Below are 14,517 nucleotides of genomic sequence, written 5' to 3' on the forward strand. Positions count from 1 at the left end.
CAGTGTATAATGCTAACATTCAGGAGCCAGTCTACAGCTGCTGCTGACAACGTGTGGAACCCCCCCAGCATCTCTCAAGCAGCTCTTAACTGAGGCTTATTCTTGTGCAGAAATGTCCAGCTGCTGCAGGAGAGGCCCTGGTCACTGTTGTCACCCTCAAGTGCAGGGCTGTTGGGGAACATCCTTACAAGTCTCATGTGACCTTTAAAAGACTTTGCAGAAAGAAGGTTTTTCTTGTTCCCCTAGGAAAAATTTTGTCCTGCAGGCTTTGTCTCTTGTCAGGGGTCACGTGCCCTGCCTTACAGCTTTGCTGACTTAAGTGGTGCTTTTAGATGTAGAGTAGTGCAAGCTCTTGTCCTGGCTTTAAATTTCACGTGTGAACAGGATTGTTACACAAGCACCTGAGTAACAAAACTAAAGCACTCCCTTAGGCCTTCGTTCCACCGTTACCTGTTCAGTGCCTGCAGCTGTAGAGAGCAGCTGGTGTGAGTAGGGAAGGTTCCCACAGCTACACTTCTGTCATCACGGCACTGCTATGGTTCTGTAATGAGCTACTGAGCATCAGCAAACACCTTATATGCAACTACCATGTTTACAAATTAGGGGAAGCTGGGGGAGAAAAGGAAAGACAATTACATTTTTATTATAACTTGCATTACCTTTAGATTAATAGCTTGGCATCAATAAACATCAATATGGACTCATAATTTCACGTTTCAGTGGAGCTCTTGCTACCATAAACACTTTCTGTGTATCCATCTCATCAGGAGATCCAGTCCCAAGAAACAAATTTAAGAACTGAGCCACACGCCAAGCAGAGGTTTTCCAGATGTTGCTCCATGCCACTGCATCAGGAAGTTCATGCTCTGATTACCAGCCATGACGTCGCTGCCACTCCTCCCTCCTCCTTTCCCAGCCTGAGGGGCAGCTGGCATTGGAGTGTCCAGACCTCAAAAAGCTGCAGAGTTCAAAGGTTTGGGCAGTAAATCTTGGGCTCCCACCACTGCAGATTACTAAATGTGAACTGGCAAACATGAATTGAACATGCTGTGTCCAGAGTTCAAGTGTAACAGCTGATGTTCTGTGCTTTTGAGTCCATGGATAACTACACACCTACCCCAAGGCAACGGCTCCACATTATTAGACATGAACAGCTTTCCTAAGCACTACATAAAATGCCAATATTTCAAAATTAGACAACAATAGGAGATCTTTTTGCTAATGAAACCAGAAGAAATAAGGGATGTGTTAACAGGATAAAGTAACCAATTCGTTAATTGTCCAATATTTACGGTGTTCTAGTGTCTCATGCCAGAGACACAAGGCAACCAATTCTGGTGAGTTTAGAACATAACCTTCCCTTTTGTAGCCTAAGGGCAGAACTACTCAGCATTCCTCAGCTTGTAGTTTTATAAGGAATTCAAAAAACCCCAACCTCTTTGCAGAACACCCTTTAAGGCTACCAACTACACAAACAATAAACCTTCTTGAAACTCTGTTGCTTCTCCAAACAGATTTATCTTATCTTACAGCAGCCCAGAAAGAGTTCTAGTGACACCAGTGAATTCCAATAGTTTAAAACTCGTTTGCCCCCTCAGGAACCAGAAGTTGCCATTTTCTCAAAAGCTGACTTCTCCTCCCAAGTCTCTTTGGAAAGCCAGCTTTGGTAAAGCCACTGCAGCACACAGAACTCAGCAGAGCCCTGTGAGTTCTGACAAAGGGCTGCTCTGCAAACCTGGCAGCCGTGGAGATGAAGCTCAGCGGGCCTGACGGCAGCTGTGGCTGCTGCCATGGGGCTGCCAGGAGGACCACAGTTGGCTTTGCCAAAGTTCAATGAATACCGTGATTGGGTCATGTCAGATACGGCACAAGCTGCGAAACAGCACCCCTCAGTTACCTTAGAGACAGGCTGGGGACTCCTTCCTGCTGATAAAAATCTTCATTCTGAGAATCTGGATGATGCACCTCCCATACTCTAAAGGAATGAAATTAGGTAAGGGGCTACACCCAGCACTGCCTGAAACACTGCCACCAGTAGTTCACCACACTGTTTGGTGGGACTGTTTTGTTTTGGGTTTTTGGGGGAGGAGGAGGGGGGCTTCTTGCCTTTTGTTTCCTTTTTTTTGGGGGGGGGGGTTGTTAGGCTTTTTTATTATTTTAATACAGTTAGATGAGTTTGGATCCATTTACAAGGCAGCAGGCTCAAAAGAGCCCAGCTGCAGGGTAGCACAGCGAAGGTTACTGGGTAACTACTCACATCTTCACCTTACGTCACCAGTGTTCTGCAGGCTGCTCAGGTGCCAATTCCTGCTAAGCAAGCATGAGCTCCCTGGGAAAAAACTACACAAACTGGCATTTAAACCACTGACAGGCACACACATCTTGCTGTACTAAGCAGTTCAAGGTCTCAAAATACCTCCTGGAAGCACTTCAACATACCTAAATCACATAGTTTATCATGAGTTTCAGGATTCTTGAACATCCTTTGAAAAAAAAAGCCAAACCAACCAACAAAAAAAAAATCACACCAAGAACAAACAAACAAACAAACAAAAAGGCTCTGCATGCAAAAACCATGACTACTCTAACCAGAGCCTACAGCTTCAAGTTAGTCCCAGCTAACATTTGCCATGATGCTATTGTTCAGGTCAGTCAGTTTGTCCTGCAAGCGTCAGACATTAAACACCAGCAGACACCTCGGAGCAACAAAACCCAGCTTGTTTGGCACTCAGTCCTGAGGCCATCCTGATGGATTTCCTTCCATGAAGAAGGAAGAGAACACTTACATTGGGTGAGGCAGGATCACTGCTCACCTTCAGCTGAGATTTAGAAGTTTCTGCAGTCTCTCACAAGGTCTACGACTATTTATTGACCGTGGAAGTAAGAAGATAAATATAACTTTTCCTCTCTCAGTTGCACGGAAGGCATTCCATAGCATGTCTGCTCTTCTGCCTAGCAATTTCCTAAATGATTTTGAAGTACAAGGAAATTCTGGGTATGAATAGCTACTTGAGTCAAAGATGCGGAAGACAGTGGTGGTAGGTTAAGGTTAACTAAAACAAGGAATAAATTTCCAAGTCATTCTCTTATTTGAAGTTCTGTTTTTCTTTGTTCCTATACAAGTGACTAATATAGTATGAACCACCTACTGAGGAGCACGAGAAAATAGCTATTCAGTATGAATTACCACTATCTTAAAGGGATTTATTCAGACAAACATAACCACATGTGATGAAAATAAGTGAAAAGTTTGTCTTGCCTAGTTCCAGTAATGCCCAAATTGCTTTTGGAAGTCCTGAAAGTCAGTTTTGAAAGTGTGTTTTGTTTTAAATAAACCAAATATTTCTGCTATGGAAAAAAAATAATGTATACATTTTTATGTTAAGTTTGTAACAAGGCTTTTAAAAGAAAACAGTTACAGGTATTCAACTGCATCAGACTTCAAAGAAAAAAGATTACACATACAATACAAAAATACAAAAAAATATTTTTAGAACTTACAAACTCAAAAGTCTAAGTGGTCAGAGCTTTCCTAAAATAATAATAATAATAATCATCATAATAATAATCATAATAATAAAAAAATACATTACAAGATGCACTTTCCTTTCTGTACTTGCAAGTTCAACTTTAGCAAGAAGACGCTTTTAGAGGCAGGATGAAAGCAATTAATGTATTGAATTCTACAACCAGTTCCCAGAAATTAATTTAGTGGTTGACACTATCAGGTATTTGAGTTTAAAAAGAACCTTATGTTTGTTTGGGGTAGGGGAGGTGTTGCTCTTGGGACAGGTGGTGGTGTTGCTGTTGATCATGTTCTATTTTACCTGTTCTGTTAGTAAAATGTTTTACAAATATGCAATCTAAATTAGAGTGAAATTTAGATGGTCACTACTAGCACTGAAATCCTACAGCACTGTTCTGCAGTATGAAAGCTAAGAAATAAACTGACCAGATTTATGTCACTGCTGAAAATCACTGCAAAAGGAAGACAGGCAGGAAAAGGTCAAGTTTTATTTCTGAAGCTGACACTTGTTAGAAACATCAGGACTGCAGATACAGCATTCTTTGACCTGATAGTGTCCACTGAGGTCACAGGTATCAAGGCATTTTGTCTTAAATGGCAAGACAGGGAAAGTGCATCTTAGATTTTTCATACTAAGCAGTGAGTTACCAATTTTTGGTGTGGCTTTTATTCCTTCTAGGCATCGTAAAGAAAAATATTCAACCAAAGGTGAAGCTTAATGTACATTAGCTTGTATTTTTGGTGGTGGCTTTTGTGTACCACTAGGAAATGCTAACAAGCACTACTCAAGGCTAATGATTTAAAAGGAGCACACTGAAAATACTGATTTACCTTTGTAGTGAATATTCTTTACAGACTGTATCTAATATACAGACAAGGCCCATTTCCTTAGGACAGAACAGGCCACTGAAGGTTACACATCCTACATGAAATTTTAAACAAAATCAGAGCTAAGTTACCAGAGCCACTCAGAGCAACGTAATTCCTAGTTTGCAGAGACTTAACAAAAGGGGACTGCAGGGAGAAAAAAATACAGGTTCTTATTTTTTCCTGTGTAAGATTATACTCAAATTAATAGTCCAGTAACCCCTCTAGCACAAGACAATGCTCACTCCTAGGAGTCAACTGTTTCTCCTGTTATGAAGAGGGAGCCAGAAGTGAGAATGCAAGAGCATTCAATTTTGACCTTATTAAAGAGACAGTAACCTTTTTCATCCACCTTATTTAATCACTGACAAAAAAAAAATTATCTTAAAAAGGTACCACTCCAATTTCTTTATTATCTGTAACCTTTTGAAACTAATCACATGAACTACAAAATTAGCAAATGCCTTGAAATCTGTATACAAAACATAAATTACCTCTAATTTCAAACTCATTTATTAGTGTACCACTCAAAATCTTAAAAAAGTGGCTCCAAAGATAGTCTCATACCATTCTTAAAAAAGGAAACTGTTCCTTTAATGTTACACCCTCCCCTCCCCCCAAACACCCAACTTGTAATCCACATCATTTAGTTATTTTCTTGGTCATGGACGTTTCCAAGATGAGATTTTATATTTCGTTCCCATAGCTTCTGGTTGTCAGAAAATCCATGCTTTCCTTTATTGAAGGAATTTGGTCCTGCTGAGGTTGGTGTATCCCTGTGAGAAGTAAAACAAGAGCAGTTGAGAAAGTCAGCTCACCTACAGTAGTCTGTGCCATGTGACACTGAGAATGCCAATTACAAGCCAAATCTGCCCCAGAAACTACCACACATTTCCTTCTGTTACATCAGGAGCCCTCACTATTAGCAAATGTAAGCTGGCCACAGACCTGATCTCTCCACAGTACACCAAAAGAGCTGGGGCAGGAGGGGAGGTGGCAGTGGCAGTAACTGCTGCCAGCTGCGAAGAATTTGTTGCAAGGATTAAGAAACTGAGGATCCAAATTTGCTACTGGAGAAAAACGAAAAACCACCAAACTAGAGAACTTCCAGAGTGACTGACTTTAAAAGCAGTCTATCATAATAAACATTTCTAAAATACAAATTTTCAAAATTCATCCCCAGTTTAAGTGAAGCCTCCTCTGAAAAGGTCCCTACTTATTTTAGGACTGGTCTTCTACCCTCTCACATCTGTGGCAAGCAGAAGAATTACATAATTTATTATAAAATAAAGAATTCTTTGTCTTTCTGAAAGATGATTCTCATTTTCCCCTTGCACATGAGTTTAAAAACGTGACCAGACTACCTACTTCAAGGCAATTTATAAAACTGAAAACTAGAAAAATACAAAGTAGAGACAAGCAGAATTCCTACCTATTACCTTTACAAGAAAAAAAAAAGAGCTTCTGTTTAATGCAGACTCAATTTCTTCCTCAAAAAAAGGCAAGCATGAGTCAAAGTTCAAATGCAAATGTACTACTTTTAACCTGTAGATGAAACATTTGAAAATCCTGTTTCTGGAGAAATGCTTCTTTAACCTCTTCTATTGATGCCTTAGGTTTTAACTTTTCTGTTTTTCAAATCCTGTACTGCCTGGTGTGTAACTCTGAAGTTCCTTGTGCCCTGTTAGCTGCTGTTCTCTCATGCTGGTTGGACATAACAAGACTCTCTAGGTTTCCACCTCAAGGACACCAGGCCCTAAAATGTGTAAACTAAAAGCCTCTAAAGAGGGGAACCCACTTGGGGTAATTACATAATGAACTGAAGTTATAATTGGAGAATTAACCCTGATATGCAAATGGACCAAACTTATAAAAGTGTGAAGAACCCGTGACCCAGAGTCCATCTTGGGTGGAGTCTTTGGCCTGCCCAGGGTGTACCTTTGAAGGCCTTCAAATAAATACCTCCTTTTGTTCTCTTATTCTTGTCTAGCCTCTGTGTTTTAGGTGGCCACCCCAGGCATCACCTTCTCCTCGTATTCTTAAGCCATCTGCAAGACCTGCCCTGAGCTGGGGAGGTACTTTACACGCTCACCCTTCCCCAAAGCCCAGTTCAAAGCTGCCCTACCTTCCGATGTTCTTCATGCGCATCTTTGCTTCTGGGGGCATCTCCTCTGGTTCGCTCTGCAGGGACAAAGGAGGTCAGAGCAGGGCTGGGCACCAGCTTTTGAACACTTCAAATGCCTGACAAGATAAAGGCCAGACTACAGCCCTACAGGACAGCAAAGTGACTTTGGACACAGTGGAGGTCCTACAAGGTTATAGAACAAAATACAAATTCCTTTGTTCGCCTCTATGTAAAAAGGAGCAGTAAAATGGTAACAAAATATTTAGCAAACCAGAAGCACAAGTTTCCTTTGCCTCCCCTTAATCAAGCCCAGAGAAAGCAACTATTAATTCAAATTATGCTGTGCATCTTATTTTCACGGAGAAGTTACCAACATTTTAATGATTTCTTGAACCAACACAAAGCTATGAAATTGTACATTCTTAATCAGAATCAAGAGATGCTTCTAGGTTGAAAATTCCTGACAGTTATGTAAAGAACCATAAATAACCCACTCTCTGCCTACCACACCAATGGTATTTTGTGTTTGTCACTGGTTTATTACTCACATCTTCATCTTCATTGAATGCTGCTGCTACAGAAAGGGTTTTTGGAGCCAGGGTTGGAACAGGCTCTTTAGGCTTCTGAAAAAGATAAAATTCACAAGTAAAGTAAGTCTACTAACTCAAAAAAACTACCCTTGGCTTTTTAAGCATTTTGGTAAAATTAAGTCAAGTCAAACATCTTCACTGAAATGGGCAAGCAGGGGGAAACATTTTGGTCTAAATCAAGCACATAAAGGATTCTCTAATGAAAAACGAAAATGACTGCTCATTTATGTGTGATCACTCTGAGCAGCAAGCTGAACCCTCTCATATTACAGCTCCCCACATGCAGGTCTTAACTTTCTAGCACACTGCAGGGGTACTCAGCCACTGGTGCATGACATGAACAATTAAAACCTGAATAACTTGTGGTAGCTCAAAATTTTACTGCGTCACTATTTCCATTATTCTTTCGGGATATTCTTATCCATCAATGTCAGAAAAAACGAATATATTTATTTTCTTCTATTTTAACAACGTGACAGCTTTCTGGCTTAAAACAATTCAATGCTTTTAAACTACTACCAGTGTGTATCACACAGTCCAATTAATATAAAGTTCCTTTAAAGAGTATGTTTTTTATTTCCAATTTTTTATTCCTCTATCTAAAGTGTAGGAAGCTGTCAAACTCACAACTGTTCCATGTAATACAACAGTGGCACCAAAAGCTACTTCAACACCACTGAGAAAAAACAAGTTACTAGTAACAGTTTGCTACTATAGTACTAAATCAATCCTGTACAGTGCTTTCCCCATTTTGCCTTTACTGGCAATTCTTTAATACACACTCCCAGAAGCTGGTACTGCAGCAGAGCCCTTACGCAACTGCCTACAGCTGTTCTTCACCAATACTGTACAACACATAAATACCATTTTTAAAGCATCTGCACCCAAGGAATGGGTAACGTACTAGGGGAATAAAAATGACTGAAAAGAAACAGGGCAAGTTTCAGCACTGTCCCATCTGGTGCACTGTCAGTCACCCATTAAATTCAGTGAACCAGAAATCCTGTGCCAAATCTATTGCCACTTTGGACATGAGAAACTGAAGAATCCTAGAAGCTCAGAGACGTCAGCCTTGTCTATTTTTCCAAAGTCTGAGCTGCCCTGATTGCATTTATATCCTAGAATGCTGCCAGCCCACATCTCCCATCTTAAAATAAGAGAGATCTCTAAAATGCTGGCATTGCGGGTGCAAGGCTTTCACGATTAGAGTTTGAATTTAGTGCAGACAGCTATTCAGAATGTATCCATCACAGTGATACGTGGGAAATGTAAATGAACTGTATTAAATAGAGAGGCAGCCCCTGGCTTGCCCTTGGCCAAGCCAGCAGAGGACTCGGAGAGCCATCAGATTCACATGGAAACAAGCACAAGGATACCTTGTGCTGGACAATCAAGGAGATCAGAATTCTTAGAAACCTTTGTAACGAAGCCTCATCTCTTGCATGTAACACAAGTAAATCACAGTGACCTTGCAAAGAACAGGCAAAGACATGGAAATACACTGCAATTCCTCATGCTAAAATAAGATCTTTGGCATGGAAGACAACCTATTAAGCCATCTAGATGCTTTCTTCCAGCTTTAAGCTCCTATGCAATGAAGCTTCCAGCACTCATTTCAAAGTAGCCTGAATAGCTTAACAAGTCTGCTCATTTCCCTCAGGAAATTACTGCAGACTTACCAAATCTCATCACAAAATTATTCTGTATGTTTAAAGATCTACAGTTCATTTCAATCAAGTCTTATGCTTCTTGAGACTACTGACCTGTTATTAATCACCTTGAAGTACTTACACATGCATGACTAGCTGGCCCTGCAATGTCTGCTTAAACTTTACCCACGTTACCCTCATGGGATTCAAGGTTTCCTTCTGCAAGGAAGCCTCCCCAAAGTATTTCCCTTTTCCCTAAGATTCCCTAACGTGAAAAGTCCTCAGTAAACTTACATTTGCTCCCAGTTTGATGGATATTGCAGATGCCTTCTTTGTTGTCTGACTGCCTATGGAAAATCCAAACTTGGACATTTTGGCAGGAGCAGGCTTTGTGGTGAAGTCTTCAGCTTCTTGATTAGCTGCCCGTTTCTCTGCGCTGCGACTCGAACTTTCTCCTCCATTACTGGAAGAAACAGTCTTAGTTTTCACAGGTTTTTCTGCCTCTTCTTCAGGTCCTGGTGAAGTCGAAACAACTTACCAAGATGAGCTACTTTTACTGAGCAGATTGATGGGAGCAGCAACCTCAAAAAGCATTATACTTTGGGTGCAATAGGTAAGATGTTTTTAGTGACAGCAGTTTCCACCAACGTATATTTAGTGGACAGCAAAACACAAAGAGGAGAAGAAACTGCAAGCACTCCACTACTTGTAAAGAACTTCTTGTATGAGCCAGGAAAACAATCTTGAAGCATCATCTCTTTATTTAGTATGGAAGTCAAAGTTCATGTAGTAAATTAAATGTAGATGACTAAATCTTTTTAAGTTTTTAAGTTGCCACAGATAAGCTTTCATAATTGGAATCCCAATTCCAAATCTAGAGTAGATAATCTAAGTTAAAATTAATTCTACTAAATTCCTACAAAATCATGTCCATGCCAGTCTCTAGGCTTGTCTGGCACAACTCTAAAATCATGGGAGTGACTACAGTGAGGCCAGCTGTCTCAATCATGCTTCAAGTCACTGCTTGTCCGCATCTCATCTGTAATAAATCTGCCAAGCTCTGCTTGAGGAAGGAATCAGCACTAAAAAAAACATATATATAGATTTCATCTTTTCTGCTTTTGTATAGTCATGGAAAACAGAGCAGCTGAACAGTGATCCACAGAGAAAAAACATTCAAGTAACATTTTCATTCCTATAAAATCAGTTTCTTCAGCTACACCAAGAGACAAAGGTGTCCTTGGAAAACTCACACTGAACAGAGTAAATGCTTCAGCAAAAAGACGCTTCCCTGCTGCTGCAATAAGCAAACCACTGCAGTAGCAGAAGGGGGGAAAACCGACACATTAGGGAATGGACAGGGAAGTGCTCTCAGTAGCAGTTTAAAACAACTGGAGCTAGCACAAGTTCCTCATCACATCAAGTGGAGAACAGCACCTTCCATGCACAGCAAATTCAGACCATCAGGGAATAAAGTTCTTTGCACTGCTAGTGCAAAAAACTACTACGCAAGATGAAGTAATGGGAGAGAAGAAAGTCTGAACTGGGGGTCAACAAGATTGTAGCTCTGAGAAAAAAAAAAAGAAGCAAACAATATCAGGAAAGAGAAAAACTAGGGACTCAATCTATATATATATGTTTGTCTGCTATTTCCCAAATCATAAGCAGCAGAATATACCACTTCTACCCCACTCTTCCAGGTATCAAGATAGTACGTGATTGAAACCAAAATGAATTTATCATTCACCTTCAGAAATATGGCAGATCACAAAAAAACCTGTAACTTTAATCAGTTTCATCATATTTAAAAAATGGTACTGCAAATTTGATCCAGAAAACATAGATATAAAAATGAAAAACAAAGGAGGAAAGAGAAACAATCAAAATTTACACAAGTGACCTTGGGTACTGGTAGTGGTCTTAGCACAGTTTACCAAAAAGCAATCTGCAGAGACTATGAGAACATCCTTACAGCTAGTCCATGAAATCACATTAAATAAAATATTCCAAGTCCAGCCTAGGTACACTAGAGACTGTGATTCAAGGGTAGGTAGAAGACTCACTGGCATTAAAAGTGCTGGAACCATAGAGCTAAGTCTTCTTATTCATAACATACAAAACCCATAGCAGCCCAAAATTCAGGACACAAGGAACCAGTCTGGGTTCCTAAACTAGGGCTAGCTTGAAGGTTAGGACACTACAGCTTGCTTCTTTTAAGTGTAAATTCTCAAATACTGCTGAGCACAAGGTGAAGCCTAATACAATCTACCCATATCTGTTTTCTCACCAAATCTTAAAGAGCATCTCTCTCAGAATTAGTTCCTATCAGCACTGCATTCTGAGGGCTATTTCTACTGGGCTCGCCATGGGATGAACTCCAGACTGCTGAAAGAAACACTCTTACTTGATGAGAGAGCTGTAAGGGGCACTGGACAATTGGGGAAGGTGGGGAAGGAGCCATTGTGCTGTTTAATTTCTGCAAGAAACAAAAATGCAGACATTTTTATTAACTATTAAACAGGTCTCTACTATCTCCCATGCCAGTCCATAAATATATTCCAAGATATGAAGACTTCTTTATTATTTCCTGGTGGTCACACTTCACCTACAGAAAGCACCTATTTCCAAACTAGACTAGCTAGTGTCCTTTTCATGGATTACAGAAATAAAAAGTTGTCCTACTTCACAGTGGCTTCACTCGTGTGTATCAACAAACCACACGAGTGGACAACTTCCCCTGTCCAGGTGGCTGAAGTGACAAGACTGACAGTTCCAGCTGCACAGCATTTCAGGATCTGTTGTCCCTGGGAGTGTGACCACTGGGACATGTGGGAACAAACCAGTCACAACTAAGTTAATTTTAAGATAAACCCCACTATCTTGGCAAAAACTAAAGACTGCAAATTGCCTTCAAAAATCATCAGGGAACAACTATTCATCCTTAGGGCCAACCAACACTCCTTAACTCACTCAGATCATGTTTCAGCACACCAAAGAGTACACAAGGCAGTGTGAATTTCTGATGTACTGATGCTGTCCAGTTACTGTATAACCAATACAAAAAAACCCAATACCATCGTCAAAAAATGAAAACCAAAACGCCACCAAAGCCCAACAGAGAACCAAGAGTCAAGGAACTACCTAAAATCAAGTAAAACTGTTCAAATGTCAGCAATTATCAGAAATAACATTCACTGTTGAGGCTATCCTGATTGGTTTCCTGATTTAATTTTTCAACAGATCTAAGAAGTGCCCTTTCCCTTACAGATACATTGAAACAAAAAAAACAAAAACAAAAGCAAAAAAACAAACAAACAAACAAAAAAAAAAAACCACCAAAAACCACATCAAAACCTAACTAAAACAAAAAAAGAAACACACCAGGAAAGAAAAGCTTTATCTTTGAAAAGACACTGTCCTTTCAAGTTTAAGTTAAGGGAAGAAAGAAGAAAAGAAACATCCAATTAAAATCTTCGAACCAAACAGTGCAGAAATGACAGGAATATCCAGTCATAATATAAATACTGTAAGACCAAACAGCAAACTTACAGATTGCTGCAAAGCAAAAAACCCCCAAATGCTTAAAACAGCAATTAAAGAATATTCACTGTACCCATTTATAAATAACTTATACCATAACTGTTGAAAGTTAATCCTTAAGGCTCTGTCTTCATCCTTGCAGACAGCAACAGTCATATTTCTCTCAAAACACGGTCTAAGTATTCCGTGTATTTTTAAAGGAGAGAAATAGCGCATTTGCGCCAACAAGGAGAAGCTGGTGTAATTTTACAAAAGCGCCTGTAAAGCTGAGGACAGCAGGCCCAACTCGGCCTCTCCTCCGGCGCAGCCCCCTCAGGCCCGGGCCACCCCCTCTCCCCGCAGGGCCGGGCACCGCACGGCCCAGCCCGGGCAACTCACGGCCGGGTGAGGCACACCTGGACCCCCCCACCCCCGCTGGACCAGCCCGGACCCCGTTCCCACCCCACAGCTCCCCGGCGAGAGGCGCTACATGTTCACCTCCTGCGGGCTGCGGCCGCTTCGCCTTCTCCCCCTCGGCTCTGCCGTCCGCCATTTTCCCCCGCCTCCGCCGCCTCACGCGCCGCGCACGCGCGTGCCTCGGGCCCGCCCCCGCGAGGCCCCGCTGGCGGCCGCCCGGCCCCGCCCCTGCGGCGCGCGGCGATGCGGGGCGGGAACAGCTCCGCACGTGGGCACGGCTCCCCTTCCCTTCCCTTCTTCCCTTCCCTTCGGAAAGCGGCGTATCGGAGTCACCTCCGGCATCGCACACTGAGCCGCTGCATCACGGGGCTGCGGAGGAACCACGTCCGCTGCCGCGCCCTCTTCAGGGCGCGTGGTTTAACGATTCCGTTTAACCTTCCGTGATTCACAAATATCATTACCTCATTACCTCCTCGGTGTGTATAGATATCTAAAGTGTGTGGAGCGAGTGCGCCAAGAAGATGGATCCAGGCCCTTCTCCGTGGTGCCAAGCAATGGGACAAGAGGCGATGGGTAGAAACTGATGCACAGGAAGTTCCACCTGAACAGGAGGAAGAACTTTACTGTGCAGTGACCGAGCACTGGAACAGGTTGCCCAGAGAGGCTTTGGAGTCTCCCTCACTGGAGATATTCAAGAACCATCCGGATGCAATCCTGTGCCATGACCCTGTTTTAGTCGGGAGGTGGGAGAGGTGACGCGCTGAGGTCCCTTCCAACCTCACCCAATCTGTGATTCTGTAACACGAGTTCAAGTGAGCAGTGACACCACCTCCCCCCGCCCCAGTGTGCAAGCCAGTCTGCAAATCAGAAGAGGCTGTTTGTATGGAGGAACAGCAAATGACAGAAGGGACGTGGTACCCAGCCCACAGCAGATGGTTGGAACTAGATAAGACCCCTTCCAGCCCAACCCATTCCATGGTTCTATGACACTCAGCAGCATGTAGTTCCACTGTTGTCTCTTCCTCCCCTGAGGAAAAAGAGTCTGCCTGAGGTACACACACTCACACAGCCAGTCCTTGCACTTCAGGGCTTCCCAGGCAGCTCTCAAGCATCACCTGAAACACCACCCTAGGGTAAAGCTTTGTGTACTTCCCAACCACACACAACTGAGAGGAACCAGGTCTTTCCCTCTACCAGAGGTTATCCATGCCTGGAGGCCCCTGCACCTCACAACAGACAGTGAAGAGCAGTATTGGGGTAGTGAATCTTCTGCCTTCCAACCCCCACCTTGCAACAGCATGTAGGAAGAGGTCACCAGGGAGTGGGTCACCACCAACTCCTGGTATACCTGTGTGAAATTATACTCCCTGCTCCTAGTCTTTGAATTTTCAGGACCCAACTCATCATCTGCCATCACTGACTTTAAGCATCACCCATAGGGAAAGCCCTTCTTGTCCTACAGACAAGACAGCAGAACTGTATTTAACAATACGCCCATGGCAGCTCTGCAGCCTGAACACAGACTTTCAGAGACATCAATGTATTGAGTTGTGAGAAAAAAGGCTCTCTGCTCCTCTAAGTATTTACTAATAGGACTGTTTACCATCTCAGAAGTTCCAGCACTTTGGGAAATCTACATTACATGGCCTGAAAACACAGGCACTCTGGGATAAAAGTCTTACACAAAAGTATGTAAGATTATTTTTTTAGCACAGTCAAGAAATTTGCCTTATTCCTTCCAAACAGGGACTTGATTTCTGCCAGACAGAACACCCAGAAATACATGGTGCAGCTCCCCAAACTCATGCAAGGTTTTAACCATTT

At 42.1% G+C, this 14,517-nt stretch overlaps 1 protein-coding gene across 1 annotated transcript; it reads right to left on the reverse strand.

The window, feature by feature from the left end:
* Positions 1–623: 623 nt before the first annotated feature.
* Positions 624–12,878, reverse strand: LOC121673324 (PEST proteolytic signal-containing nuclear protein-like). The gene is made up of 5 exons (XM_042046543.1): positions 12,775–12,878; positions 9,052–9,272; positions 7,067–7,141; positions 6,519–6,574; positions 624–5,169 (listed from the first exon to the last, which is right to left on the reverse strand). The coding sequence occupies exons 1-5, from the start codon at positions 12,827–12,829 to the stop codon at positions 5,040–5,042; spliced, it is 537 nt and encodes a 178-aa protein (XP_041902477.1). The 5' UTR covers positions 12,830–12,878; the 3' UTR covers positions 624–5,039.
* Positions 12,879–14,517: the final 1,639 nt, after the last annotated feature.

Source organism: Corvus kubaryi, unplaced genomic scaffold (assembly GCF_017639235.1).
Source record: "Corvus kubaryi isolate FWS band 111438036 unplaced genomic scaffold, C.kubaryi_AGA036_p1.0 65356, whole genome shotgun sequence".
In the NCBI taxonomy this organism is placed as follows: domain Eukaryota; kingdom Metazoa; phylum Chordata; class Aves; order Passeriformes; family Corvidae; genus Corvus; species Corvus kubaryi.

Bases quoted from the DNA above. Each gene is read 5' to 3' on its own strand.
- LOC121673324 (XM_042046543.1), bottom strand. From the start codon at position 12,829: ATGGCGGACGGCAGAGCCGAGGGGGAGAAGGCGAAGCGGCCGCAGCCC. The intron at 7,142-9,051 runs GTAAGTTTACTG...TATCTTTTTCAG, and splicing joins CCATCAAACTGGGAGCAAAT to AAGCCTAAAGAGCCTGTTCC. The intron at 6,575-7,066 runs GTGAGTAATAAA...TTGTCCCTGCAG, and splicing joins CATTCAATGAAGATGAAGAT to AGCGAACCAGAGGAGATGCC.